General features: G+C 39.8%; 3 protein-coding genes across 13 annotated transcripts in view; 1 reads left to right on the forward strand and 2 right to left on the reverse strand.

Moving 5' to 3' along the window:
• Positions 1 to 15653, reverse strand: part of PRKCZ (protein kinase C zeta) — a 57540-nt gene extending 41887 nt beyond the window's left edge. For 3 of the 7 annotated variants that reach the window (XR_007891348.1, XM_051637263.1, XM_051637257.1), the window contains exons 1-5: positions 14764 to 15653; positions 11325 to 11387; positions 10300 to 10456; positions 4934 to 5142; positions 1661 to 1782 (exon numbers count right to left, since the gene is read on the reverse strand). Coding sequence is in view for 6 of the 7 variants with exons in the window: in XM_051637263.1 (XP_051493223.1) it covers positions 1661 to 1782; positions 4934 to 5004 (193 nt within the window). In the remaining variant the exon portion in view is untranslated. Of the gene's footprint in view, positions 1 to 1660; positions 1783 to 4933; positions 5143 to 5795; positions 6137 to 8431; positions 8559 to 10299; positions 10457 to 11324; positions 11388 to 14763 lie in introns of those variants that run through there. The other 4 variants (XM_051637259.1, XM_051637261.1, XM_051637260.1 and 1 more) reach the window with 4 other exon arrangements.
• The window catches only part of CFAP74 (cilia and flagella associated protein 74), a 65674-nt gene continuing 45319 nt past the window's right edge, over positions 6996 to 27350 (forward strand). Inside the window, exons 1-2 of the mRNA XM_051637256.1 lie at positions 6996 to 7314; positions 8932 to 9030. The gene's annotated coding sequence lies outside the window, so the exon portion shown is untranslated. The remainder of the gene's footprint in view (positions 7315 to 8931; positions 9031 to 27350) is intronic.
• The window catches only part of GABRD (gamma-aminobutyric acid type A receptor subunit delta), an 85277-nt gene continuing 74046 nt past the window's right edge, over positions 16120 to 27350 (reverse strand). For 3 of the 5 annotated variants that reach the window (XM_051637265.1, XM_051637267.1, XM_051637268.1), the window contains 8 exons: positions 23572 to 23684; positions 22931 to 22998; positions 22615 to 22835; positions 21888 to 21970; positions 19680 to 19817; positions 18622 to 18777; positions 17816 to 18033; positions 16120 to 17051 (listed from right to left, as the gene is read on the reverse strand). In XM_051637265.1, the coding sequence (XP_051493225.1) occupies positions 16752 to 17051; positions 17816 to 18033; positions 18622 to 18777; positions 19680 to 19817; positions 21888 to 21970; positions 22615 to 22835; positions 22931 to 22998; positions 23572 to 23684 (1297 nt within the window). In that variant the 3' untranslated portion in view covers positions 16120 to 16751. The remainder of the gene's footprint in view (positions 17052 to 17815; positions 18034 to 18621; positions 18778 to 19679; positions 19818 to 21887; positions 21971 to 22614; positions 22836 to 22930; positions 22999 to 23571; positions 23685 to 27350) is intronic. The other 2 variants (XM_051637266.1, XM_051637269.1) reach the window with 2 other exon arrangements.

Here is a 27350-nt window from a genome sequence, read left to right on the forward strand (position 1 = left end):
ACAACCAAGTAGGTAGAAACACACGATGTCGGTTTGCAAGGGGACAACAAAATACAAAAGTGTATGGTATGCTTACAGATCTTATACATGGCAGGAAAAAAGAAAAATCACTTCCTAGAAACTTAAACATTTATGTTTAATTCAAAATTAATTTACTCTTTGTGAAAAGACCCATACAGGAATACCTGTCTGCTAGACAGAAATACTGCTTTAACAGCACATGGTAACCTCTACATCAGTATTCTCTACACTTATTTGACAGCACATCCCATCATTAAATTATTGTTTAGCACAAACCCCCAACATGTGTATTTATAATCATAATCATTTACTATCATTATAATCATATATATTACCAAAACATAGATAGGATTTTTAAAGGGTATTTTTAAAAATAGTTTTATTAATGGTAAAAAAAACTTACCTCAAAAATAACTAAAAAACTTAAAATATGCAACATGAGAGATAAAAGAACTATCCAAACTACAGATCAACAATTCATATTCCTTGGATGTTTATGGGATTTTATGACAAGTGTTATTCACAGTTCCAAGCAGTTTGGATCTTGCCAAAAACAGTGAAACATTAAAAAGGCCCAGCAGAAAACTCATTTTCTTCAGCTCTCAGGAAGGTTTTTTCTTAATCCATTAAGCCCTCAGCAATTGCTTGCTTTAAGTTAGTTCAAGGAGAACATCTGTTTGTGCCATTGGTCACAGGAATTCCAAGTACATGTGGCACCAACAGGCAACACTCACTCATGGGCAAAAATGGGATAACCCACCAAACCTGTGGGGACTGAAGGCAGCCAGAACAGCAGATTGGTTGAAACTTCACAAGTTATAATCAGAACTTGGAAAAAGGGTTATACAGGTATGTATTTAACCAAGACTAAAAGAAAATGCTTATTAGAACTGCAGCTAAGAAATTTGTTTTAATTTAATTAAACTTTAAAGAGCCAATGTCACAGATAGGCAAACCAAAAAAACAGTTAACAGGAATCATGTCTTGAAACCCTCCAACTCATGATATTCTCTTCTTTCCTACAATCTTGCTTTCATCAGTAATCATGCAGGTCAAATAGCTAAGCACATGCAAGTAGTTATCCTCTATGCACTTCTGATCAGGTTACTTTTAGTGGTCTGCCATGAAACTGAGGGCTAGGAAACTTCAGCCAATACAGTTCCCTCTGTCTTTCTTGGTCATCATGAGATAAGCAAAATGTAAAAATAGTTGATACTAACCCTTGATATCTTAAAATGGCTGAATATTCTTTAACTACAGGCTACCTCATTCCTCACTCATTATTTTGAAATTCTGGAAGCTGACAGGGTTAAAACACATCAAAAAGCGATCACGCCAAGAATCTGAAGTTGAAAGTTTGCAAGTGTAAGGAATTAGGTCTACATGAGTCTGAAATTAACCCAAACTTTGCATTCAGCATGTAAGTATGGAACAGAAGAATATTAAAGTTCAACAAAGCCTTCACTTCTACAGAAGTGAACTCCAATGCAGTACAACCTCGATGTTTTGAGGCTCATTTCTCCAAGATCCCTGCTTATAAGACAGGGTTACATAGCTTGGTATTTAGAAACCTAAAGTTTCTTTGAATCACAATGACCAATAAGCCCAAGAATGCTTAAGGAGTATTTCAGTACAATACCTTCATCATCGATCCACTTGAGGGTAATTGGCTGTTCCTGTTGTAAATTACACATCTCGTGCACTTCATCACAAAGTTCATCATAGCTCATTGATGCATCCAAGTTTGTTATTAGGATGTCCCTGCACAAGATGAAATTATAAGCTTGCACAAAAAAAATACCTGCATTGGCCTGTATATTCCCACAATTCCATTTCTGGATTCTATGCTGCAAAATTAATTTTATGGAATCAGCCTTCCCCATATAAAATGCTCCCACTAATGTAAACGAATTGCCAGAAGCCAACAGGATTACATCTCAGTGTTTAACTTCTTAAAAACAGTTTCATACTGAGGAGTTAACTGTGTTAATGACCTCTCCCTAATGCATGTTTACCCGAGCGAGTCAAGTTCCCATATTACAGCTATCAGCTTTTGAAGTGCTGTAAAAAAGCATGTTTTATCCAGGCACTTCTTCAATGAGGAGAAAAGTAAAACCTCAAATGCTATAAAATCTTTTTTAAATGTAGGTTTTCCTCACATCCATTGCATGGTTAGAGAAAAACTTTGATTAGGTTAATACTCAAAAGATACCATGACAAGAAAGTTCAGATAAAAATCTTAAATTCTGCATTCTTGTTTTCCACCTTTAGCATATTTTGAGAATTGAACTCTTCTAGTGCAAAACAAAGTACACTCAGGCATTTGTGAGAATGACTCTTGATGTAACAAAAGACCACACAGCCCTGACAAAACAGGACAAAGATTAAAAAAATAAAGATAATGCAAATCAAAATCTGAGGATAAAAACTGGACTTTCTCCTGTTTTCTAAATATTTTTCAAATTACAGACTCAAGGATACCAACTGATTAAACAAGTGCAGGAAGACAGTGGAGATGTACTTAAGTCATCTCAGTACTTTCAAAACATTCTAGGGGATAATTAGGAAACAGTTTTGTAGTTAATGGCTACTTGCATGGGTAATTCTTTCCCCTCTTAGTGAAGTACAATAAGTATAGCAGAACATGAATGAGACAGTTTTCCCATTTTAGAAAACATGTTGTATTACATATTTTGCCTACTTCTATCTTTCAACCAGAAGCTGAAAAGTACTACATTAAACTAAGAGTCTTACATTTTAAGACTTACATTTTAAATCATATGCAGTAATAACTTTGCATTTTGCCTTTGCTGCGAAAAATTACAGTAAGCAAAGCTCTAAAACAATCATTTTAAAGAAGTGTGCTAAGCTTCAACATGAGATTAAAAGCACTGCTGCCTTTTCAAGTGTACCTTTGATCTACACTTGGTAAAGATCTCAAAGAACAGCAACTTAATGCTTCATAACGACAATGGAAATAGTAATACACATTCTTCCTGGCAACTCCTAAATCCACACTAATGTACAACAGAGAGTTGTCAGGTGAGGCTGAGTTTAAGACCATCCCCCTCTCAAAAAGCCCTATTTTTGGCATGTAAGAAAGTAAGAGACCAAACCAGTTCTCAAAGTAGTGTTTGAGGTCTGGAGCAAAGTCTTGCACCACAACAAGGTCCCTGACAAACCCAGCTCATTACTTACAGCACTGCCACAGCAGCAGCTCCTGAAACCAAGCAGCTGCAGACCTGTGGTCACTGTGGATAACCACACTTTCAAAAAGTATCTAAGAAAGATTCAAAAACTGAACCTATGCACTGAGACAATACTCCACAATGCAACTACAAACTCTAACTAAAGCTGACAAATACTAATTGTTAAAATTATTGTAACAGATGGCACTGCCATTCTACGTGTAGATAATAAAGTTCATATTGGACAAAACACAGCTGAAGTATTGCTGAGATTTATTCAAATTATTATTAACTGAATTATATCCATGTTAATTTGAGATTTACTGTGTTTAATCTTAACGTCTGTACAGCCACATTAGGCAACCAGGGCACAGAGAGATGAAAACATATTTCTTTTGTCAGGTATTGAAACTGGTAACTACAAAGTAACATGAAGAACAAGTGACTTATAAATCACGTTTGAGTACTTACAGCACAAGATTCATCCACATTTATAGATTAAATGAGTCACCATTCAGGAACAAGGTAACATAAAGCAAACAACACCGCATCACTGATCAATTTAAATTCAGTGATTTCAAATAACCAGGTAAAAACCAAATCAAGTAAGTAACTGCAATGATGAAATGAGCATTACACAAGTTTACCTTCTTTTGCAATGTACTTGTGCAGTTATTTATACTATGCTATGTTAGGAACTCTGTCACACCCAGAAACATGAATACCTAAGATACTGGGACTGCACAGAGACAGACGCAACATTCACGTGTTTCAGAACTTCCTCGTGCTTAGATCTTCAACTGGGATTTCAAAGTTATACAATGTTTTATTATTTTATTTGAATTTCCAGCAGCTAGCTGAATGAGCTTGCCCTTAATTCTGAAATTGTCCAGCATCAATTACTTCCCGCAGTTTGTCAAATTTATTCAAAAGATGAGTGTAGTACTTTGATGGAAATACCAAGACGTTACACAGTCTGTAATACCAAAAAGAGGCACCTCTTACAGACTTTCACCATTAGAACTGAAACAAAATTCAACAATTTTGGAACTCCTGTTTTGTAGATTGACTGATGATTTGGCCTGCCTCAAGTGAGAACAGCATTTAACAAAGACACACCACAGTGAGATTACTCCAGTGACAACACTAAAATTGAACAACTGAAAGAAAAAAGAGACTTCACAGCTAATGGAAACTACTAACATAGTGTTGCAGCAAAAACTACAGTAGTAGCTTATTGTAAAATGTATCAAAAAAGAAAGGGCAAACTATAAAAAACTTACCTCTAGTATTTACTCACAACATGGAAAACAAAGAATGTGGGGGGGGGGGGGGTTTAATCACTTAAAACTGAGTTTTCAAGCAACTTGCACAGAATCATCCAAACTTACTGAGAACTTGTGATCTAAGCAAAATTCCCTCACTTATCCTCTTTACCTGTGACCATAAATACTTGTAACAAAACAGAAATCAATAACCCACCCATCAACCCAGAATAAGTGCACCCTGGTTGGTTTCAAGAAAAGAATAAGCTGTCATCTGCATGTTGCAGGAGTCTGGGTGGTGTTAAAATAGCCCAGAAGTTTACCCACCTGATGTGACTTTAATCACAAATCCACCAACACCCTGGCTCCTCTAGCACTAGGTCAGACTACAAACTCCTCCTCAATAGGCTTCAAAATCAGACAGGACACAATACTTAGGGAGAGAACATGCTGACTTACCCACTATAGTGTGTTTTTACTCTGATGAAGTCCTTGTTCAAATCAATTTTTGAGCCCATTCTGCTAGGCATGGTCTGTATTTAGCAGTCTAAACGAAATTATAAATATATAGAAATAAGTTCATTCAAGACAGACAGCTCGTCTAATTCTGAGGTGAAGAGCTTCAGATGTGACATAAGCTTTTCTCCTCCAGATGATTTTCAATCCAGCTGCACAGAAAGAAAACCAGAATACAGATGAATACACACACACACTCCACTAAGCAAACAAGTTGTGCCAAATTTTACAAATGCAAATAGCTTTAAATGGAACAGCAAGAAATCAAAAGGAAAATACGCAAGACCATTGACCTGCATAGAAATTAAACGAGAGCTGTTAAAAAGACTCTCTGCAATTTAGTTTTACAGAAGTCTCCCAAGCATCTTAGAAGTTTTTTAATAAAACATCCAACGCTTCCCTCTCGGCTAAAAATACTCCAAAGAAATTTTTACTTATTCATCAACGCAGCTTTCAGCTCTTTTCTTACAAAGACTATTTTAATCCAGAACTGTTTCTATGTCCACGGGAGGCTGCTATCCATCAGCGCTGGTTCCAGGATCATCACCGCAGCCCGGTTCCGGCAGCGCTCACCCCTGCCCGGGCCACAGGCAGCAGGAGGGGCTCCAGACTTCGCCTCCCGAGGGGCTCGGGGGAACACGCAGCCTGTCCTGCCCGGCCCCAGGGACCCCCCGGAGCTCCCGCCGGAGCCACAGGGTGCCTGGGCACGGACCAGGAGGTGACAATGCCCCAGGGACGCGGCCGCACCCGCTGCCGGGACAGCGGGCGGCGCGGGCTGCCCGCAACCCCCGCCCCTTCCTCCTACCTGCTGCGGCCGGGCGGGCTCCGGCCGCACAGCCGGGGCCTGAGCGGCCCCGCTTCCCGCCAAGCGCCGCCTGAGGAGACGCTCCCCGCGCGGGCCCGCCCGGCGCTGCCGAGCCGCGGCTCCGCGGCCTCGAGTTGCGCAAAGTCCCGCCAGGAAGTTTCGGGTCGGGCTCGGACTCGCCGCCGGCGGGTGGCCCGGAGGAGAAGGGCGGCGGGGAAGGCAGCGCGGGGCGGGAGGAGCCGGTTCCCCGCCAGCCCCGGCCCGCCGGCCCCGCCTCACGGCCCCGCGGCCGCCAGCGACCCGGGCAGCGGCGCCACCGCGCCGAACATGGCGGCCTGAGGAGGTTGGCGCCCGCAGCCAATAGAGCCCCTCCCGCACTACCTGCCAGCCAATGGCAAGCGCCGACTCACCTGGAGCCAATCCCCGCCGGGATCCCGCCCACCCGCGACCAATCACGGGCCGGGAACCGTTACCTGGGCTGTGGGAGCGTCTCAGCCAATCAAAAGCGGGAGAGGAAGAGGTAGGAGAACACCTGCAGCCAATCGGAGCAGGGAGCGGCGCGCGCGCTGCTGCCCGGAGGTGGCGGGTGCGGAGGCGGCAGGTGCGGGGGCAGCGGGGCCGCCCCTCCCGCCCTGCCCCGCCGCGCCCCGCGCAGGAAGGAGCCGCAGGGCTGCGGGGAGCGGGGCGGTCGTTACGGCGCTGCGGGCGCACCGAGCCCGCGCCTCCCCGAGCCCCCCGCAGGCGCGGGGCGGGGTCCCCGCGGCCGCTGCCTCCTCCCTCAGGTGGCTCCCGGCGGGGCCGGGCTGGCAGCGGCGGGCTCCCCCGAGCTTCCCGCAGCCACGTCCCGCACCGGAGCCGCCTCAGGGCTGGGCTGGTGCGGAGCGGAGCCCGGCGGGAGGCCTGGCGGGTGCGGGGTTTGCCCGGTGGGGCACAGCTCACCGCCCCAAGAAAAGCTCCGCTCTCCAACCACCAAATAAAAGCCCAGCCCTGAGCAAACGCGCTGCCCGCACACTGCAGCCCGCACACTGCAGCCCGCCCCGTGCCTGCCGGGGTTGCTGCCGGGGAAAGCTCCTTCCCGCAGGAGCCGAGTTACAGCGCCCAACCTTGAGAGGTTTCATTCCAAACTGTTAAAGCAGAAAACCCGCGGCCAAGATAATAAAGAGGAACTAAAATCACAGAGGTAACAATATTAGACTTCTGAGTGGCCAGACCAGAGAGGGAAGAGAGAAAAACAATGGACCGTGCTGTGGCAGCGTCATTGGATTAACCACAACCTCGTGAGAGCACGGCTGTGAAATGGTTAATGCCCTTAGCTCTGTAAGGATGGGTTTGGTTTTTTATCTAATGGTACTTTGATCTTTTGATTTCAGACTGTGCTCTAAGCAAAGCCGCCCCCGCTGTGAGGGGGGTGCGGGCTCTGCCCGTTCCTCACGTGAAGCCTGGGACAGTTAACTCCGAGAGGCCCCTAGTGGAAATGCTACTTTTACTGCTCAAGTAACTGTTCTGGATGTATGTGGTGGTGAGTTGGCATCTCTGCAGCCCTGAGCCTTCTTTTGTCGCTTCTACAAACTTCCAAAATACAAATAAATGATAGTTAGCTCCAGTTTAAGGAGCAGTTAACTGCCAAAACTTACTCCCATCAGTCCACGTGTTTTCTCTGGCACCAAGGAAATGCACCAAATGGTTTCATTTACCAGTCTGCAGTCTGGATTATTAGTTTATCCACTGTTCATTTTTATCTTAGTGGGAACTATCAATATGGTTTAAAAACGGGTCTTTGAATCTTAATGTGTGCCATATTTCCTCTGCTTAAAATGGAGAACCTTATGTAAGATGTGTCTGCAAACATAGTTCTTTCAGGGCAACGAGACTTTGATCTCCCTGTCACATCAATTAGACAACTCCAGCTCCTCGAGTTGTTAGGGTGGGAGATAAAAGGTAGTGCAGTTCTTCAGAACTGTGATTTGAGGGCTTGCGTGGTTTATTGTTAATTTTTCCTAGCACAACTTACTGAGGACAAAGGATCAGGAACATTTTCAGGGCTTAAAGAAAATCTCAATATTTTTACATCTTGCAGGGATATTTTGTAGTCAATCATTTAGTACTGATCCTGTCATTGGAGAAGTCTTATTTTGAGTTGGTTTGTATTTTCTTATATTACAAGACTGCTGTGAACACCAAGAGTGTTGGTTTCCAGATTTACTGTCTCCTTCATTGTTTCATTGTCCTATTGAGTCTGACAGTAACTTTGAAGCCTGTACTCATTTAAGCCTGTGTATCTGCACATTTCCAGCAGGTGGCAAGATATTCCTAGGCAACTGTCTGGGAAACACAGTTGTATACACAGTGCTTGTAAGTGCTAGTTCTTTAATGCTAGGGGCTGTTAAGAACTCTTCTTTAAAAATTAGTTTAAAGGGGCGAAAAAAAATATTTGGGGTTAATTATGGCATTAATCTAAAGTACTGCTGCAGGCACCAGATATTAATATTAATGTCTATTTAACTCACTCCAGTGCAAGGTTGTTTCCTTTTTTAAAATTCTAAAAAACATTTGCTACTGAATGGGTTTGGAAACCCTCAGACTACACAGTAAAACCACTTTAGTGCCTCTAGCAAGAATGTTGTAAGCTTCCTTACCTCCTTTTTTAGCTGGTGTCTTGAAAGAAACTGGCTGTGGTTGCATAGGAAAATGGAGTTGTAGGGATATACATTCCTTGCTGTCTTGGGCCATTATTCAGAGAACAGTTTGTCCTGCATGCTCAAAAAAATGAAGCACCTAAATACCTCACTGAATCCACAGAATGAAACCAAAATAATTTCTTCTAGGCTTCAGATGAAGGAAGTAGTGTCTTCTAACCTTTTCAGTCAAAGGAATAATATTCTAAAATCTCTCAGAGCATTTTCTCTATGTGCACCACTCAAAAGAAGCAACTAATTGTCAACTATAATTTTAAACACTATAGCCAGGAGGAAATGAGAGTATTTCTGGATTGGAAAGTGACCCAGCTTGGCCAATACTGAAAAACTAATTTGATATCACAGATATAGTACTTCTAACTAGTTTTTTTTGGCATATCTATCTAGAAACCCAGCAAATAAAACTAACAATGTACTTTTTTTTTTCTGTTTGTTTTTAGGTCAGAGGGAACCATTTCCTCTTCAAACCAGACTTCAGCATATCCAAAAGAAAGAAACAAATTTTATCTTGACATCTTTACTCATTCTGCTTAAAATCTGTAAGTAATGCATGTTTTTGGAAGGTACCTACTGCACCTGAAACTGATTGTGTATACTGAATTTTATTATATTTTAACTCTTGTGCCTGTTCTTTCCACTGTGCGTTTGCCTCTTTCTCATCACCTGATAGATGCATTTGCCTAATGGAAAAGCATTTTAACTTTCCCAGATAGCTATATTGATGTTTACATCTCCCCTTTCCACTGGTGTAAGAATCAGGGTGGAAAAGCTCTCTTTTTGACAGTTCAATGAACACCTGAAGTTGTGCAATTAATTAGCAAGTGACTCAGCCACAACCTGCATTGCTTAAATGACTAAAACTATTGGTTGTGTTCCTACTACTCAAGGTTGTTGAAGAATCATTGCACTAGATGGACTCCTCACAGAATAGATTATGTACAAATTTCTTCTTACAAATTTAGACAGAATGATACAGAGTTAGAAAGTTTTAAACCTGGGTGGCAGGACTCACAGATTTTTCTACCTTTTCCTTGCTGAAACTGCTTGCTTGCTTACTCTCTTTTTGCCAAGCAAGAGACAAATTACTGTTCTGTTTTAAATCAATGGCAGTGAAATAATTGAATCCAGTGGTAAAGAACTTGGGCCAAATGCCACTAAGTTTGGGTAAAATTATAAGGCAAAGCATTAATATATGCTTTACTCCAGTTTATGTTAAAATATATCCTACACAACACCAGAAATCACCATGGTAATTCTCTGCAGATTTTCTTGCTAGATTGAATATTAGTGTTTTTCTAGCCCATGTTAAAATAGACAAAATGAATAATGTCTCAAGACTATTTTAAGTCAACACCTCCCTTGCTTGTCTTTCTTATATAAGACAGAAACACCCAGAAGCTCACTCACTTCTGTTGACACCACATTAGCCAGGAGAATAAAAAATTCCCTGGGTAGTCCAAGCTACGTATGTTTAAAAGCAAATAAAACCAAACCTCTATGCTTCTGTATTTATGTTTTGACCATATTTAAACAACATGTCTCTGTAGAAACAAATTTTTGCCATTTTTCCTTTTGTATTTCATCACCAGCACAAATACACTGTAAAAATCATAGGGTCTCCTGACTTCTTGTTGCATAACTTGGTCCTAATCCTCTAGAAAACAAGGATCTTCTGAAAGATAACAATGAAAATACCCATGGAAGGCAGTAGATGCTGCTACCATAGAAGACAGGTAACTGTCATTTCAGAGGAAATGGTGAAAAATTTAAACTAAAAATACTTAAAACTCTAAGGATCAAGTTTTCACCTTGGTTCCTCAAGAATCCTCTTTTTATTGCTTTCCCTGGACCAGACTTAATTGTGCTGTCCTAAGTTCCCATGATTGGTCCATCCACCATTCAGTTTGGTTGAAAGACAGGCATTCTTAGCTCAAAATACCCCAAATCCAAAGTGCCTGAGGGATCCTGCAACAAGCACACACAGAACCATTGTTAGAGGCAATCTGAAAACAATTATAGCTGACTTAGGAAATGTTTCTTCTTTATAAAGGACAGGATCAATTTTAAAATACTATAAGCACTATAGTTTATAAACAGTATCTAGAGCCTTCCTGTCTTTTATATATATGCAGATATAAGCTTGTATATGTAGAATTTGCACACACAACCTGGAAAGATGAGAGTAGGATAATATTAAATATACCTATAAAGACATGGTAAGTTTAAGTTGTACAGAAATAGATCTTTTGTGTTTGTCTAACTCTGAAAGAAATGTAGCAATAAAGAACAGTCTGGATGGACTGTTACACCAGATGTTTTGCAGATGTATTTCATCACTCAATCTTTATTTAAGACTGTAGTAATTGTACTACTGGAATAGCTCAATGGCCTATATCTTATTTTGCTCCTTTCAGCAATGCCTATTCCACACACCTACCCCCTACAGCTGGCCAATTACTAAGTACTATGTAAAGCCAAATGTCCTCCTTACCCAGCTGGTAACCTGATGCATGAAAATGGAGATATTTTCCTAGAGCTTCTTCTTGTTCAGATTACTTACCCAAAAATCAACTACTGCAAACCTGTATTTGTTAGTAACCTGTTACCCAGAGACTATATTAAATGTGTCTGGGCCAAGATTATGATCTTCAAAAGAGTCTGCTGAAGAGTGTGGAGAATCTGAGGAGTGTCTTAAGCTTTTTCTTTGTTTCATGTAAGGGTTTACCAGTGTGTGGTGCAAGAGGAAGAAACTGGGAGGAGAAAGAGTGTGTTTGTGTGGCAGTGTGATGGTTAACTTAGGAAGGAGCACAAACTGTATGAGGAATCTTCTTACCTTAACCAGAAGATAATTGTTCTCTATTGGTTAATGTTTTATGGTTATTACAGGAATATAAACCTGTTTAAAAGCAATCAGGAAATAAAGAATGCACAGTCAGTTTCATAACATAAATACTTCTTTACACCCTGTCTCTTATTGCATCTGAAATCCTCTTCTTGTCATACATACACAGCAACTGCATGACAGACTATACCAAAAGGTAGAGACTGGACACTGGGCCAGAGGGATCTTTCCTTTAGTGGAATTAGTCCTGTGCGTTGTTTGGTCCCAAATCTGGAGTGAATCTAGAGCTTTCAGATACCTCAGAAATGAGGAATATTTGGATTTCTTTTTTTGGTCCAATCTTTTTGCAGAACAGTGAACATCTGATTAGTCCTGTTGGTGCTATATTTTCTGACAGCCTGGGTTTGACTGTCTTTTCAGATTTGTTTTTACTGTGCAGGACTGAGTAGAAGGAATAGCCATGACATAAAGCTGGTATAAGGAGAGAACAGATCCCTAATGCTTTATGTAATGATGGGCTTAGGTCTTAAGATTAATTTCATTTAAGACACAAGCTATAAGGGCAGAAAGAGTCAGTACCTCATTTCAGCTACCAACTCCATCCAAATGGACATGTTGCCAAGTTTTTATTCAGTTTTTATTAAGAATAATTATCTATTGTAACATATATTCCACACAGCATTATTACAACCTCAGCAAGCTTTCAGCCACTGCAAGTACTTTAAGCTGCTGTACTAAAGAGGGCATGAGGGAGTTGCTTCAGATTTTTTTTTAATTAAAATATTCTCAGTAACTTCCAATAAGCTTTTTGTTATCTGTTCTGCTTCACAGACAAATATTCAGGGGTGCTGTTTTCCTTCTAATGTGAAATGCTTCCTTAGGTTAATGACTCTGAGTATTTAAAATCAGAGCAATCGTTTGAAGTGTTTTGTTGTAGCAACAGTAGAAGCCTCATTGAGTTAAATTGGTTTCACTACATTATCTATAGCAAACCAGTTAGGAACTGATGTGAGAGCTTTTACTTTAACCTGGATAAATTCTCTCATTTTTACCCAGAAACAGGACAGACATTTCTATATATGAACATGTTAATAGTGCTGTCACTGTCAGCATTACTTTCAAACAAATCATGCAGCATCTTGCTCTTCATCTTGTGCTTCCTAATTCTTTTCAACCTCTTGAGGCAGCAACAGCTTTTTTAACATAAGCACACTAGTCTGGGTAAGTGCCCCACAGAAAGCACTCATGAATACAGAGTGATACTTTCTCTTCTGTTGCCAAGGCCAAAGTAGAGTTTCACAAGCCCTTGGGTACTAAATAGGGAGGATTTCATTATGGGATGAAATCTCTAAGGTTATTTTTATTTCCCTTCTAATGCATTTTATCTTCCAGTTCAATAGTTTCAATGTCTATTTTGTCTGTATATAGAAGCTCCAGTTTCTGTATACCTACATTTTATTAACACTTCACATTTAGAATGATTACATTAACACATACCCACTCTCTCTCACAGACATGCCAGTCCATAGAGCAGTATTGCTGGGAGCAATACAAATGCTTTCAGGTACAGCACAGAAGTGTCTTCTGATCTCTCACTACTTTTTCCTCTCCTTGACACTAGTACAATCCATCCCAAGACAGTGTTCAACTGGCATCAAATTCATTTATGTCTACTAAGGGTATAATGAAATTAGAGTTGAATAGGACATTTACTTCAGACATTAATACTTCTGAATTATTAATATCTGATGATTTTAAAGTACGATGATTTAAAATGGGAAAAAAAAGTAGTAAAGCAAACCCAAAGGTACAGAAGATTCAAATTTATGCACAACTCCAATCATCATATCCCTATACTGAAGTTTCTCCTTAGAAGAGTTTGAATGGCATCTGACTTTTCCATTTCTGGCTCTGGAAACAGATTTAAGACAACCCCAGTCTTCATGATGGAGCTGTTTTGTCTTGTGCTACTCACTCAAGTGCAGGAACAGTAGCTGAAACACCTGTTCTCCCCTCTGAGTCACCTCACTCCTGGAATGGACACAACTGCCATATGTGAGCTCACAGTGCACATTTCTGCCTGCAATGCTCCGAGATATATTTTCCCCTTTATTTATGCTTCCATGTACAGCACTGTGACAGTCCAGCATTCTGGCTTTGGGCTGCCACTTTTTACTTTCAACAATCACAACTGAGCTGTAGTCCTCAAAGACCTGCAGTCAAACTACAGGAAAATTCATGGAATAAATCTTTTGAAGAAGTCAGCAGGGCATGCAGCCTAAGACTGTCTCCCAGATGGAGAAGTCACTAATTTTGTCCAACAGCCCCATGTGATTACTCAGTTGGCTGCAGTGTAAGGAGTTATGTCAGGTGCACAATTACAAACTGTTACTGCTGAAGTAATTAGATTAGACACTGCCTTTAGAATATCTGCAGCCATCTTCTTGCTACTTACTTGAAATAACCAGCCACTGCACAGGGACTAGGTCAGTACTTTGTTCACTGCTCTTTAATAAATTCAATTCCAAAATCATGGATTATTTTCTTATGATTTGTATCCCACAGGAACTTGCTGCAAGTATTTCTCAGATGCAGTTAGTCAATAATTTCACTCTTAGCAGTAGATACTAACCCTGACAGACAATGTAATAAACTAGGAGCTAGAGAAACCAGCAGGATATGAAAAGGTGAGATTCTGCTTTCACAGCAGTAGTTAATCTACTGATTTTAAAACAAAGATTATTTCTGATTGATGCAAGTGTAACAGAGAAGGATAAGAAGCTCCCTGCTTTCTAAAGGCCGTGGTGCTGTGGTGGTGATGCTGTGCAAGGTGCTGCACAGGGTATTTCAGACTTGCCTACCAGCTTGACTTGCCTATGAAAGTGCATCATCCAAGAGTTACATTTAAACTTCTGTTGCTCCTGAGGCCAGACAAGAATTGGATCAGGTGTAAATTGCAAAAGCTCTGCTTTAAGCTGAACGGAGATGTAGAAAGGGGAGTCAAGATATAACCTGACCCAGCATCATGGAAAAACCAACAACTTACTAAGGAAAAGGCATTGTAAAGTCATGCTTCTGCTGTTTTTATTCCACTTTCCACTTAATCATGATATAAAACAGTAAGAATGGCTCAGAAGAGAAATTTCTTTGGGAGAAAGTGATTATGAACAAAAACACATTTAGAAAAAAATCCTGTGTATTTCTGTAATGTAGCATTTCATCAACATGGGGAACAAACAGCAACAAAAATAGAATAGAGGAGAAGTAGAAGAGAAGAGTGAAGCCTGATTATTGCATGTATTGAAGGAGATGCAGAATTTCATTAACTTTCTGGGTAAGGTGAAAGTTGAGTGATACTTCAATTCAGTATGTGAGAGTCTCAGAAACTATGGTAAATAGCACCACATAAGTACTAGTTGGATGCACTTACCTAGTTGGAGGATAAGAGTTTCTGTCTCTTCTGAAGGGTTTTTCTTCTGTAAAACTCAAAGATACAGGAAAGAAATCAGTATCATTATATTACTTTTGCACATGGTGCAATGAAATAACCAAGATTCCCCAGCAAGATCTTGGAGCAGAATCCAGATGTCTCAGGCCAGGGGTAGACTGGTGAGAATTCTGTGGAACAATTATAGCTTGATGTCACAGTTTGTGCTTTCCAGTACACTGCTGGCAGATAGTTTTTCCATTAGAGCAGAAACTGAAGCTTGAGCTGAACCTAAGCCCAGCTTATGATGGGAGTCTATTTTCTATTATAGCTCAGTTTAGGATCATTATTTTTTCTTCAGCACATTCTCTTACTTCAGTGATACTGAACAACTCTTAAGTTATACGTCACAGATAAAGTAAGGCAGGAGGAATGTGCACACACTCCACTGTGATTAAATGCTTGTTTCATCCTTATTGCAACTATTAATCATCAGCCACTACATTCAAGCACAACTCTTCCCTTATCTACATCTCTTGGCTTGTTTAATCTTGCACCTTCCCATGCTCCCATCATAGTCTTCAGCCCCTTGCTTTGCTTCCTTCTTTCCTTCCCTCTGTCATTTCAGATTTTCTTTTGTGTCAGTCTATTTGAAACAACCTCTCACTTTCAAGGCAACAAAATCCTCCCCCAAAAATATTCCCTTTTGAAGTACCTTACGTTGGTTTCCACATGCTTTCAGTTGTTTTAATCCATACATCGATGTATTTTCTGTGGAGTTTTTTGGAGATTAATTATGAAACTTGTATGTGCTGTGAATACTTTGTTCATTTGCTGGATTGAGTGGAATTACCCCCAGAACAAAGTGTTATTTTGCATGAGTTGGGCGAGAGGATCTAGTCCTGAGTTAAGGTGTGGGTATGAGTACCCATGAATTTCTTTGTCAAATAATGGGAGTGAAGAGGCTTAACATGCTAGGTCAGCCTCTGAATCAAGATGACAAAAATAGCCAAAGCAACTGAGTAACTTAAAGCCATTTATGATGTTTTTTTTACTTCACTCAGCTATTTAGGGACAGATGCAAAAAGGATATTTTCAGAGGCACACATGGTAGAATCTCACTGAAAATTAACAGCAGAAATTCTAAAGTCCTTCCTGAAAATGAAGTCTGGGTTCCTTCATCAAGCACCTTTAATTTTCTTCCCAGTACAACCTAGAAAGCCTGAGCTTTCCCTGTGTTTCTAAATCACTTTTGTCTATTTTTGAGCTTATTAAACTAATAAACATTACTGTGTCTAAGTGTTTAAACTTTCATTAGCTTAGATCTGAAATGTAATACAGTCATTATTAACAGTTCAGTAGAATTTTATGTAGTATATTTTATTTCATGCTGTGACTAAGAGCATTGAAATGTTTTCAATTTATTCAAGACAAATAATAATAATTTAAGAAAAATCCTCCACTTCCTTCTATTCCCTTTTACTGTATTAATGAGATTTATATTATTAAAAACTCCAACTTTACCACTACTGTTAAACTTAGACCACCTCCCAGAAGGCCAGATGCAGAAAACCATTTGTGTGGCAGGGAGGAACTGGCTCTTCCACTACAAAAATGGAAACGATCTGAGTGTGAAAAGTCAAAATCTTCATACCTGATCAGCCCTTAAAGTGGAGGAAAACCATGGTAATTTAAGATTTAAACTTTTGCTACAAATATGTACATACGGAAAATGGGCTCATGGTAACACAGGAAATAAGGAGCTGGGATTATTTGGCAGAGTAGAGTTATTACTGTACCAAATCAGATCAGTAAGAAATTGCTGCTTGTGGTAGGAATTGATTGCAGGACTTTCTTGACTTTAGAAATGTCTTGAGCTCATTGGAAAATATTTTGAGAAGAGATGAATCAGTACAGTTTCAGCAAGGGCTTTTAAGTCTGTAGGTATTGTTCCATTTGTAGCTCTTCACATAAATTTTCTTCCTTTTTTTTTACATTGTGTATGCAACCCAGTATATAACATTGACTGCTGCAAAGGCTGCTGGGAACACTGCTCTGGCATATATATCAATGGTATCAGCATCAATGGGCTTAAAGAGGGACTTCAGACCACTCTTTTTATCCACTCTCATTAGCTGCTGCCGTTTTGTCTCTCCAGTTTCTATTTCTATTGTGCCATACGAGCCAGGCAGGCGTCTGGGAATTCGGTGCTGCCTGTTGGAAATGGCCAGTTCCTGGTTCACACCAGCTATGGAAAGGGAAAACAGAACAATGGCATTCTTCACGTTGATCTGCAAAGGAAAAGAAGAACCTATACTAGCAATTAGTATGTACATGACGAAAGCAGCAAACCTATCTGGAGTTCCTACAAGAGATTTTTTCTATGGACTCCTTTGTTCAGTTTCACTGAGCTTCATATTTAATTAAATCATATCCCTGCTAATTATGTCTGTATATACCTTACACAGTTTAGGTGTAAAAAATGTAACCTCAAGGGGACAACACTCAAGACTATAGGCCCAGTTTTTGTTTAGCTGACAGCAGCATAACATTTCATTATGCTGTAGACTCCTAGCAGAAGCAGCTACTAAAGACTGTCTTCTGAGAAAAGGCCTCTCTTTCCCAGCTTGTGTAAAATGTCTTTGCCCTGACCCTACAAGAGCAGTTCAAGGTTACTGTAACCTACACTGAGAGCTGGACAAATACCAAAGGGTCTAAATATATTCTCAGAGTGTAAGGCTCTGTACAAATCTGTCTGAAGATATACCAAACCTCTCTTCTTATTCATTCTCTCATAGTCTCCATTTTCTATCTTAAATATAACCACAAACCATGTAAGAATATGTTGTCTTTAGTGCTAACCATGCTGCAAGGGGAAATTAGCAGTTGCATTTGGCTTCTTGTCTTAGTAACAGAACTAAATAATTAACCAGGATTTGTTTGTTTGTTTGTTTTCAAAAAGAAGTAGAAGAATTTGCTTCTATAGTAGAAAAAGGTGATAATGCAGTGTGATTCCTTCTGCAAAGTTATTCACCACAGTATTACACTTACTGACCTCTGCACTCTGCCTTCTGGCCTTCAGCTTCTGCTTGTTCTTTTGCTTCTTCATGTAGTCAGCATTGAAATGTGCAAATGCATATTCCACCAGCGCAGCAAAGACAAACACGTAGCAAATCCAGAAGTAAACATCAAGTGCCTTGATGGCAGAAGCTCGTGGGAGTGAAGATCGGGCACTGACCATCAGTGTGGTCATGGTGAGGACAGTAGTTATACCTGCAGCGTAGGGTGAGAATGTTTACTTCAGGTTTCATAGCACACACAACAAGTGTATTTACTAATCTGAAGCTGAGGAATATTTTCACAGTAGAAGCCCTTCAATACTGTGGCTTCTGATTTTTAAAACACAGGAGCTTGTAGGAGTCTGTGCATTGGTGTGACCAAGGCAGTTTGGACATGTTATCCTTGGCTTTGTTTTAGATCAGGACAAAAAAACCCAGAAGACTTAACCCCCAGAAACTTGTGCATCTAGACTTGCAACCCTCACTCAGAAAAACAGATCCACAAGCTCTAGGAACATTTTTCTGTCACTATCCCAGTTCCTTCAAATCAGTTCTTTCATACATCTGCCTCATATTAACTATTGCTTTTGACCATCTTTAAATGGTTCTTTTCTGTTGTATACTGAGACAGCTGCTCTGATAGCATAGCAGAAATTAAAACATAGGAAATCTTTTAAAGGACGTTTCCTTTTGTAAATGTAAGCAATAGTATTGATAAATGCACCTTCATGGAGAATGAGGATTATTGGAGAGCATAATTACAACTTCAGCAAACCCTTCCCTGTTGGTTCCCCAGACTCACCTAGAGATACTCGGGCAGGCACAGCTGACTGACTGATCCAGAAGGAGACCCATGACATGGCCACCAGTAAGATGGAAGGAACATAAGACTGAATGATGTAAACGCCTCGATTTCGCCGGAGGTGGAAGTGGAGACTGAGCCTGGGAAACTGACCTGCTGGAAAAAAGGGGCAGGCAAAGGAAGATTCTGACTGTGTAAATTGCACTTTAACTGATATTCAAAATAACATTTCCTACAACGCCATGGAACTACATTCTTAAACATCTTTTGGATAAGATCACAAAAAGCTTTTTTGAACATTGTTAAATTAGTCTCCATAAACCCTGCATGAGGTGCTGCAGTTCTCATCAGCACTGCCAGCTCAGAATAGGTCAAATGATTTGTCCCAGGTCATAAAATCATGAGTCTTCTTGAATAACAGTATTGCTTCAAAATGTCTACTGTCTTATCATCTGCTGTAGAAAGTCCTCCAGATACTAAATTTAGAGTTTTTAAAAGGGCAAGTTAATTTCAAACTCAAAAAAAGATCTTAGAGGAGATGTGCAGCATAAATGAGAGTCTGAATACATGAAAAAGGATGAAAAATCAGCAGGAAAGAAATTACTCAAATCTTTTACAAACATTGCAATAAACCAGAAGTATCCATACACACCACTGACTTCTACTGGATAGAATTAGAATGATCTGACTGTAGATCATACACCTCTAAACATCAGGGCTAATGGAAATTTTCCTTTATCTGGTCACAAATTAGGTCAAGAAAATGTGAGCTGTACCTCAAGTGTTTTTAATCAAGTGTTGTCTGGCTACTCCATGCAGCATTTTGTCAAACATACAGTGTTTAAGGACATAATACGCTACCGTGACTGTCTGAAGGCTCAGCATTGAGCAAAAGATTGGCATTCTTTGCAAGTGTAAGCTAAATAAAACTCCTTTCAGAAACCTGACAGATTCTTAAATTAGTAACTTAAGAAGGATTTTCTATTATAGATACAGGAGGTTTCCCTGTGAAGGAAAAAGTCAGATACATTCCCTGAAATGAAGACAGATCCTGTTACCAGATTTGAAGTTCATAATTTCTGTTGTGAACTGGTAATTGGTAATTGTGAACTGAGCAAGCTGCAGCTTATCCAGCCCGTGGATCTCATCCTGGTTTTCTGACCAGTGGTAGACGATGTCCTCTGAAGAGTAACCATCTGCCAAAAGAAAGCTGAATAAACACAAAGTTTGAGGAAGAAACTGAGAACTTAGAGGACTCATCATGGAAGTCCTCTAAATCCTCTGCTATCCTGATTTTCACTGGTTCCATTGCAAACATGCTGTGATTCAGTCTGGATAATTCCCTGTCCTGGCAGCATCAGCGTTGCCAGTGTCACACTGGGGAAGCTTTCCTACAGGAAGAATAATCCAAGTTGATTCACGCTGACTAGCAATATGTGGCATGGAACAATACACTTCAGTGTCATGACAAATACTCAAATTATCTCTCAAAAAGCTCATTTGCATACTCACTCAAAGTAGAGTAACTCTTACTGTAGCACTCAAACTAGTCTTTTGTCTGTGCTTGGATCTTAGAGTCACAGAAATTTCTGTTTGTAGAAGAAAGTAACTACTAAATCTAATCGATCTCTGCCTATCCTAGACACATCACGCTGCAACTCTGTACTGTAAGTCTATCTCCAAGTTCACTCATTGATTTTAAGAGGTAGGTACTCTGCACCAGTCAGGCAGTGTTGGGGAAAGAGATTTCCTTTTTCAGGGATTCCTCCAGTGTCCTCAAAAAGTATGGATACAGTTGGATCTTTATCTCCCCTTGCAAGTCCTACAGTGCTTTTACAAATAGACACTGCTTGCAAGTGAAGTGTACAGCTGACTTGTTTGTATGAATCCCCACTCCTGGAAACAATTGTTAGGGCCTCCCCCAGGCTTCAAGAAGCTTAATCAGAAAATAATGCCTATACAAACTGCCTGCACAGTGTTTTTCTGTCAATTCTCCTCCTAACAGCTTTTGAACTTCCTTAGTATTTTGAAACAGAAATTACAAAAAGGTAGAAGTTTCAGAGATGCCAGATTCTCAAAAGTTTTGTAAGAAATGGTGGGTAGAGAACAGGAAATCAATAGGATATTCATGGAGGGATTTATGCAAATCCAGAGGAAATCAGTTTTTGCTGGTTTTGTTATTAATGGACAACTTGCTGCTAAACCATTCATTTGTTTAAAGAGGCTCTATTTCTACATGTTTGTTTCACTGAAAACAAAACCCTCAAATTAAATTAAAAAAACTCAATCACCAACAACACTCTGCAGAACTTGCTGGGCAAGAGAATTGATTGCTGGTTCACTGTCTGCTGCCTCTGCATTTGGTGATTACATAAGTAAAACTGTAGATTGCTATTTTTGACAGGATAAAATGGTATTGTGGTTAATTGCCTAGAAAACAAAGTCATTGCTAAAAAGGAAAAAAATAAACTTGCATCAATAGGCCAACTAATTTTCTCAGAAACAGCTCTTCCCAAATGTCTGGAACCCTCAGGACCTGTCAACTCCTTGATCTAAAAAAACACAAGAGGCTGGATTCATTGCCATTTATTGCATGGCCCCTGCTTTTTTATTCATAAGTATTAATGCTCATGGGAATTACATGCTGACTGTACATAAAATTCAGGTTGGACAAAATATAAATTCATTCTTCACTCTTTTTTGTGAGTACAACTGAATTTCAGCCAATCCTTGCAGTGTTCTGATTGATTTCTGTGTACCAGATACAGGAATGCCTTGGCAAGCCAAACAGCTAGGTAAGGGTTAGTCACAAAGGCATTCACTAAAAGCAGGGAATTCTTTCTCTTTCCTGGTTTCACACAAAGAAAAAAATAGCACATCAAATTTTGCCTGTGGGCTTATCTACTTATTCTTATTGGATTTGATGCAAACCTCAGGAAGCCTAGTGACTGTCACAACTGCACTGGCTGTACATGAAGGCAAAGTTCCAGGCACTTGGTAGCAGGGCTGTCGATTGGTCATCACTGAATTAAATCCTCTAGTTTTGAATTGGATCAGACTTTAATTGGTATTGAAAAGTCTCATTTAATGCCCAACACAGAGAATGGAGGGATTAATGTTTGTACCCATTATTTTTAAATCTCAAGGCATCCCTTACATCATTGTCTCAAGCAGAATCACTGCAGCAAACTCCAGCAGGCTCAGTACCACATACACAGGCTTGAAAAGAAACACAGATTATATGAAACACTGTACTCAGCCCTTACAGCTCTCCAAATCCAGCATGCATTCCTGCTCATCCATTGGATACTTGGAAAGGTCCATGTCACAGGCCACTGTTGAGGTAATCCTGTTCCAAGCAACATGAACACCTGTTAGTTGCATTCAGATAGAGCCTTTTCCTCAGAACTCACAGACTATATGGAAAACTTTGAAACATTAATATTTTCCTGATACAGGAAACTGTTTTCAAAATCCTTATAGCTGTTGTCCATACTAAGTCTGTGGGAAACCCAAAGGTGGGGGAAACTGAAACAAGTCTAATGGCTTGTCTAATGTCAGAGGACACTTCAGCAACTTATGATGCTAAAAAGGACACTTCTGAGTCAAATCTGCTCCCTTTACTGTGCTCAAGATCACTACCAATACCTTAGGGGTGACTTTGGACTTTCTGTTTCAAAGATGCACACTCATTAATTTTTAGAACAGTACACCATTAACTTTAAATATAGTTACTGAGTTGCAACAAGAAAACTCTTGCAAAGTGGTCAGTGATGATGCAGTGGAAAACATGTTAGTGTAGCCAAAGATACCTTCCTGGCAGTGAAAACTGGGTAAAGCAAAGGGATCTCAGGTAGGACTCACCACTACTTTCTTCCAGTTTACATTAGTAAATATTTGAGGAAATTATTCTGGGAAAACCAAGTGGTTAATTCATAGTCTGTTCAGAAAGGTAACAGATGACAGAGTGCACTTGCACTCTTGCTCACTCACCTGATGCTGTATAAAATGACTCCATCTGGCTGGAGTCGGATAAGTTTGTTTTCCACAGTCACATCATGGAACCAGGCAGACTTGGCATTTACTATGAAAGTATCTGGCAACCAGAGCTTGTCCACAAACCGACTGTCTAAGCCCAGAGTTTCATTGGTGTGGTTGTACGACAGACGGTCATCTCGCCAGCTCTGGTGCAAAAATACCGTCATGGTGTATTCCTAGGAGAGGAGACATCCCAGTGAAACAGGGATGCTAAACAAACACCATGGTACTGCCTAGACATGTAGGGACTTCTGTTGAACTGATAACATACCATGTTCACTTCTGAGATGTGGTCAATGCTGGCTACTTCAATGGCAAGAGCAACATTAACAGGAGGACCTGAGAAAAAAAATGTTTTAAGTATTTACATCATCAAAGTACCTACACAAGTAGAGATGACCTAAGACTGTTCATTCTTTCATACAGAGTGAATTCATCAAAATGTTTTTTTCATGATACAGTAAACTTTCCAAGTCAAATCTACCTTGGAGCAGGAGAGCTAAATCTTTTAACAGATTGCATCCTCAATTTCCAACAGAACACTTCACTTCAATGATAAAGGACACAAGATACAACCACAACTACTGAAAATTATGGAATCTCTTCTGGAAACCACATCATCTCGTTGACTTCCAGCAAATGCAGAAATTATCACCACTTAATGTAATCCAAAATTCCTTCAACTTAGAAATTGGTGATGTAAGAACTGTATCAACAGGAAGGCTGTGCTGCCAATTCTATTGTACAATCTATCTTTTTTCAAGATCAAGCAAATTGAAAATTGTTATTATTTCTAGTATCCAGGTAATAGACAACCACAATTTTTATTCATATAGAGGATGAAGTTCACATAAACATCAGAGGGTAGAAGGGTTGTAAGAAACAAAAGAGACATTACTCTCAAAGTCTCACCTCCAATCCCAGGCCTGAAGTTCCTTGCATACCCTTTCATTAAATCATCCAGGTTGGGTAACCAGGATATTTCAATGTTGGAACCTATGTAATCTCCAATGTCGTTCATAGCTCTAGGTGAAGAGAATAAGTATCTTTTAAAACTTGGCCATGTTTACAAACAGAAAAGTAACAGAAAATGGAAGTCATTGACTTATTGTACACCAGAGGCCACCTACAGTATAATCAGCTGTATTGGTAATTTAGTGGAAAAACACTGCATATAGATAGGAAAACCATTTCAGGTATTTCTGTTTAAATCAGAAAATATTTCCAGACTATGGCCTCTTTCTGAAATACAAGCACATGCTTTTTGAAGTGTTTTTCTTTAAAAAAATAGTGAGGAAAAAAGATTTAGAAATCTAAAGAGAGTGTGAGGGAAGCCAAGATATTCTGTATATTGCATAAGATGCATCTGTGGATGCTGAAGTGCAGCTAACTGGGTAGCAGGACACAAGCTGTGACAGCTCCTCGTGCCACTGTGGAACAGCTGAGATCAAGGCTGGTGTATTGTCAGATGTGATGGGAAAACAGTAAAAATTACACAGCTGGAATTTGGATTGATCATCTTTTATACTGTGAAAAGTACCATTAGGCCTCATAAATCTGAAAAGCAAAGCTAATAGAAGGTGCAAAACACCTGGAAACTGGAGAGATCTGGTTATGCAAAAAGCAAACAGCTGAAAGCACAGAACCACCAAAAAGGGGCATCCCCACCACCCTGGTACAAGCAGTTATGTGGATATTCCATAATCTCTTATAAACAAAGGTGAGCTTTCATTGTCTTCACTAGCCGTTTAAAGTGAGCTGGCAGATCAGTGTCTGCTCACACAACTCCTCTGCCATGACTCCATGACTGCCATGACAGGAACAGACAAGTGAAGAAGGACGTGACAACATCTACCACAACTTTTTGCAAAGAGAAAATTTGCCAGTGGTTTCAGAGGGCCTGTATCTACGTGCAAGTACTATACCCAGAGTGACTGAGCACTGTTTTAGCATCTTCCACCAAGTGGAGCAATAGCTGTGGCATTTGAGAGATACCTATCATGGGTAACAGAAGAGAAACTCATTAAGCCTCGAAGAAAGGCTGCAGAGTGATAAACCACAAACATATTATGCTTTGGTACTTACGTAACTTCCTCAGAGTGTTCATGTGACATTGACCCACATAGAGCACATGTTTTTTCTCTCCAGAATATGCCAGTCTGGGCATTCATCTCAGCACATGCAGTTATTGCTAGTGTAGTAGCAGAGTATCCTACAATAACCAACTCTTCTACTCACAGGGGACTGAAGGAAAAATCATTGATTGCCCTGCTCATGGCAGTCAATTATATAAGGAAGGAGTTCTGGGATTACAATGTATAAATCTAAGTTCTGAGCAGCAGAGACATTGGAAACTTACATTAACAGAGCTTACGTGACCTTAAAGCACAGGGCTAGAAACTTCATTAGTTCACGGCGAAATGTTAAAATTGGGGTCATACATTAAATTGCATTGATAATGCTTCCTTGCCATGAGCAGACTGCTGTATGTTCATCTCAAATGACTGTTCCTCAGGTTCCTGTATCTCTTCTGAGTAAGGATCTTGGAAGATTCAGAGCCATATTTTCAGTTACATAAATTGGAATAATATAATTGATATAGACAAGGGCTTTTAAGATTTATAACAGATGTTGTCAGAGTTAGTGTCATCTTTATGAGGTCTCATCAACTATATAAATCCATCTTTCTATCAGACTACTGTTTCCTACATGCTGGTCTTTCAATCATCCAACTGTCAGTATTTACTTAAATGAAATTATAGTTTCCTACTACTTGGCAAGATCCAGATGCTAAGGTCTGGCTTTCTTCTGCAATACCACCAAATGCTGCAGTTCAGAAATTCTGTCCTTTATTTTCTTTCACATTCCCTATCCTGTTTCTGGAAATACTAAGGCTATCAGTTCATACAGAAAATATTTTTTGTTTTGTTTTATTTAATCCTTGGCAAATCAGAGAATATAAGACTGTGGTGAAAGTATTTTGTTTACAAATGTACTTATCTGTAACTGGTCCCAGCCCTAGATACGTAACAGCATTCCTAACCAGCACGATATCTGAGCTCCTTTTGTAGGTAAAGAACAAGACTTGATGTTTTTCATCATTACAGTAAATAACTAAAATGCACTTGAATTAATATAACTGCCTAGAATCCCTTTGCCTTTTCAGTAGAAAATGGTGCTTTTCAGCTATCGTTGCTAAAATGCAGCCAAGTTCTATGGAGCGTTTTGGAAACAGAGTCAGAAAGCAGCTCATGTAGTGACCTGCCTTGGGTGCCTGACCTGGGAGGATGGGAGAGCCTGCCTGTGCTTCCTACATACACAATAGTACAAATGTGCTTGGTACAAGTTGTTGCAAAATCAGAGTACCATGTGTATTTCTGAGTGCTCAGCCAGCGAAACAAATCCTGCTGCTCCCCTTTCACAATAGGTGTTGCTACTTTTGTGCATCAAGATCTCATCCCCAGGTAAGAGACGTATAATCAGTCACTTGCTATAAAAGAAGTGATGTCACTACAAGAACTGCCAGGAGCCTCATCTTTTTTTGGACAAGCACTTAGAGTATGCAGCAGTTATCCTGTGTCAGTATTCTATTTTAATGGCATTAGGGAGAGGCACAGAGCTAAAATGAAGTTAAAATTATGGAAGCTGGGTTAAAAACTGTGGGCTATAGTTTGCCATGTGTTTTAAGCAGATTACAATCTAGAGGGAGTTTTACTTAAATATCCATGACACAATTAAAATGAATCTTGTTTCTATTATTAATAAAGCCTTAGGGTCAGATCATCAGTTTAACAAATGTGTTGAAGTTAGTGGAGATATATGTACTTAATACCAGTGGGGTTTATTAAAGCATTGCAGATGGAATAATTTTAACAGCTAGATTTACTTTCATATTACTAGTTCATTTTAAAATTTCTTTGAAATGGCAACAAAATCACTCTTAGTCCCTGTTATTCTCACACACTATCATGGTGCTCACAAAGTGGCTCTTAGATACCCAAAGAGAACATGTGAATCAAAGTAACTTACAGTTGTCACTGAGTTACCAAAAGCTTTTTCTAATATCAGACTTTTTTCACACAGATGATTAAGGGGCTGCATGCCTGGGTGCATGGTTCAGCATGGTGGAAATGAGCCCAGGTTCTGCTTATGACACATGCTCTTTAGGTCTAAAGTCATACCAGGTCCTTCAGCACAGCAGAAATCTCCCATTCCCCTCTATTTTGTCCCACAAGAATATTGAGGGAGAAGAGACATAACAAACTCAGGCCAGTTTGTAATAACTCCTTTGAGCCATTCCTCTAGACTTCTCTACATCATATCCAATACTTTAGAGTTACATGAAGGACAGTGAGATAATTTCATTCATCCTTGATAAGCAGTTGGGATTATATATGGCCTAAGATATTATTAATTTATTGTACCTGACAAAGAAAACTAGCACAGAAAAGACACATTGGAAGGGATTAACTTTTCATAGTGTAAGCAGTAAAGATGAAAAGAAAGGAAAACTATTAGTAGTTGATTCAGCAACTTTGCTTTCTGACATACTCTGCTGTAAAGCTTGTTCTAGTAAGAAAAGGACTTTGTAAAATTAAGGTATAGATTTGTAAAATTCAGGGGGCATAACAGCTCATCCAAAAGCTTATCTTTGCACCAGGCCAGAGTGACTGAATGGCAACAGTCATGTG

This window comes from Apus apus, chromosome 20 (genome assembly GCF_020740795.1).
Source record: "Apus apus isolate bApuApu2 chromosome 20, bApuApu2.pri.cur, whole genome shotgun sequence".
Lineage (NCBI taxonomy): Eukaryota > Metazoa > Chordata > Aves > Apodiformes > Apodidae > Apus > Apus apus.